This window comes from Geospiza fortis, unplaced genomic scaffold, assembly GCF_000277835.1.
Source record: "Geospiza fortis unplaced genomic scaffold, GeoFor_1.0 scaffold13, whole genome shotgun sequence".
Lineage (NCBI taxonomy): Eukaryota > Metazoa > Chordata > Aves > Passeriformes > Thraupidae > Geospiza > Geospiza fortis.
This window is the reverse complement of record NW_005054384.1, coordinates 1,768,384-1,770,682: the sequence shown is the minus strand read 5'-3', so window position 1 is coordinate 1,770,682 and position 2,299 is coordinate 1,768,384. Positions and strand designations below refer to the sequence as shown.

Sequence of the window (2,299 nt, the reverse complement as noted above, 5' to 3'; positions counted from 1 at the left end):
AGCAGGAACAGGGGTATTCCGTTCCTTTGGAAAAGCTGAGGCTGCTGTTGGGGATGAGTCAAGGCACTGCCCAGTGTCTTCGTGTTGATTCAAGGAGGAGCTGGTGCCGCACGTACACACGGGGTTAACAAACCTGCCAACCTGGAAAACTTCTAGTGGTAACTGCAGAATGAAATTCTGGTGACAAAGCCACTGAAAACGTCATGGCCTTTACATTTTTTCCAGATCTGGAAAAAATTCACAAAGTTTCATGAAAAATACATTGTTTATATTGTACATTGTTAATATTAATAATTAGATGAAACAGTTCCCAACTTAAAGAAACCTCAAAATCACAACAGCATCAGGTAAAGCAGGAAAGGGCCATATCTCTGAAACCCGAGGACACTTTTCTTTTTTTGCTTTACCCATACCAAAACTGCATGTGTGCTTTGAGAAGCAATAGTTCAAAAGACAGCAGTCACTCTAGAAGTATAGGTACCATTTGCACTATGTACTTAAGCAGTCCAAAAATTACAAGCTTTCAAGTACTTGTGGCAGCGCATCCTCCTCCTCCTCCCCCTTTTCCAGGCCACACTGTCATCTAAGAAATACTTGTGATGCCTTGGCCTTGACAAACAGCACTGAGCTCAGCTCCTCTCGAGCTCATCAGAAACACTGTCTGCTTCCAGGAACTGCTGCTGTCTAGGGAGCTCTTGTTTTCTTTAGGAACAGCCTTGGAAGTTATTTTTCTTGCCTGAACAGCACAACATCCCAACGCCCACACTTTCAAAAGAAGTGCAAATCCGAGCTGTGTCTGGGATGAAACACTGTTACCTTAGATGTCTAAGTAAGTTAGGCTTGTAAGTAACGTTAAGTCCTAAATTAGGTTAAACGCTGTTAAGTACAATTCCTCTGTTAAATTGGTAAATTTTTAAGTTAGGTGTAAGTGTTGCTCCTCTGTTAAATTGTTAGGTTTAAGGTAGAAGTTAACATTACTGTTAAGGCTGAGTGCTGGTAAAGCCTAAAAGCTTATTTTTTTTATCCTCACCCTCACTATCCTTTTGACACCTAAACACACACACACACACACATCTCTAAACAGTACTCGGTTAATTTCTGTTTTGATTGCCTGGATTTTGTTTGGTTTTGTTGTTGCTTGTTTTTCCTTGGCGTGCCTAAACTGTCCTGTAAGTAGGAGAGTGAATCTTGCCAATGAACTTTGTTGTCCTGTCGCTTAATATTAAATCTGGGTTTTGCTGGTACTGTTACTGGTGACTTTTCAAAGACTTGTTGACTTGTTCATAACAGTACTTTAGTTTTGTTGTTTTTTTTCATTTTTTCCAGTATTTTAGTAGCCATTACTAAGCATTAGGTTTCTATAATTATTATCTATTTCATTTTTATGCATCCCAGAGCAAGCTGTAAATGCAGAATGAGGACATGGTCTTCTGGTGAACTTGGGAACAACTAGGTTAACAGCTTAACTTGAGGTTAAAGGTTTTTTTCCCCCAGTTAAATGACTCTGAGATTCTATTCCAGATCTATGAAATGCTATAGAACCTACTGAAAACATGGAATAAAACCCACAGCACTCAAGTTCCACCATGGAGCAAGGTGTTCAAAGTTCCTCATTTTAAACACATCCAATTTCTAAATTAATTTTTTCATGCTGAAGTACTAGACATGGAGCCCTCATAAGCCTTAGTGGAATTAGCAAGACTGAACCATTTAGCTGTAAATCAGAGTTGCTTGTTTTTAGAATAAAATTCAAATAGGTAATTGCAAATAGGTATAGTCTGCAAAAACAGGACAGAAGGACAAGTATGAATATGAAAAAAATAATAAAGTGTGTGAATAAATATACCTCTTTCTTCTTACCATACAGAATGCATTATGTAAAGCTTTCAGCATAACATGAAAGGAAATGACAAGTGGAAGAATGGCAATTATTTTCTTTAATGAAGAAAATATGATTTGTAACCTTGAAAGAGTAACTTTTTTATCCAGTCTGGAGGACTAAACCCAAGCTTTACACAGATTTGCAGCCAGCCTCTGATATTTTCATGTACAACCAAATACTTCAGGCAGCACGTTTAATTTAGGAATTTTCACTGTTTTTCTTTTTAGAGACTCATGTTTACATTCAAACTTGAAAGAATAAAAAAGATACAAAGCTTACAGATCAAAGAACTTGCCACCCTCTGTACCAACACTAAAACATTCTTTTGCTTTCTCTCTGTATAGTACAAACCCAAGATGCAAGGATTACGTGATTAATGCAGTTGCTTTTCCATTTCATGAACCCAATGCTCAAAAG

General features: G+C 37.7%; 1 protein-coding gene across 1 annotated transcript in view; it reads right to left on the bottom strand.

The window, feature by feature from the left end:
- DERA (deoxyribose-phosphate aldolase) overlaps positions 1-205 on the bottom strand; it is a 46,917-nt gene extending 46,712 nt beyond the window's left edge. Inside the window, exon 1 of the mRNA XM_031060523.1 lies at positions 142-205. Coding sequence (XP_030916383.1) covers positions 142-205 — 64 coding nt within the window. The remainder of the gene's footprint in view (positions 1-141) is intronic.
- Between the last annotated feature and the right edge of the window lie 2,094 nt (positions 206-2,299).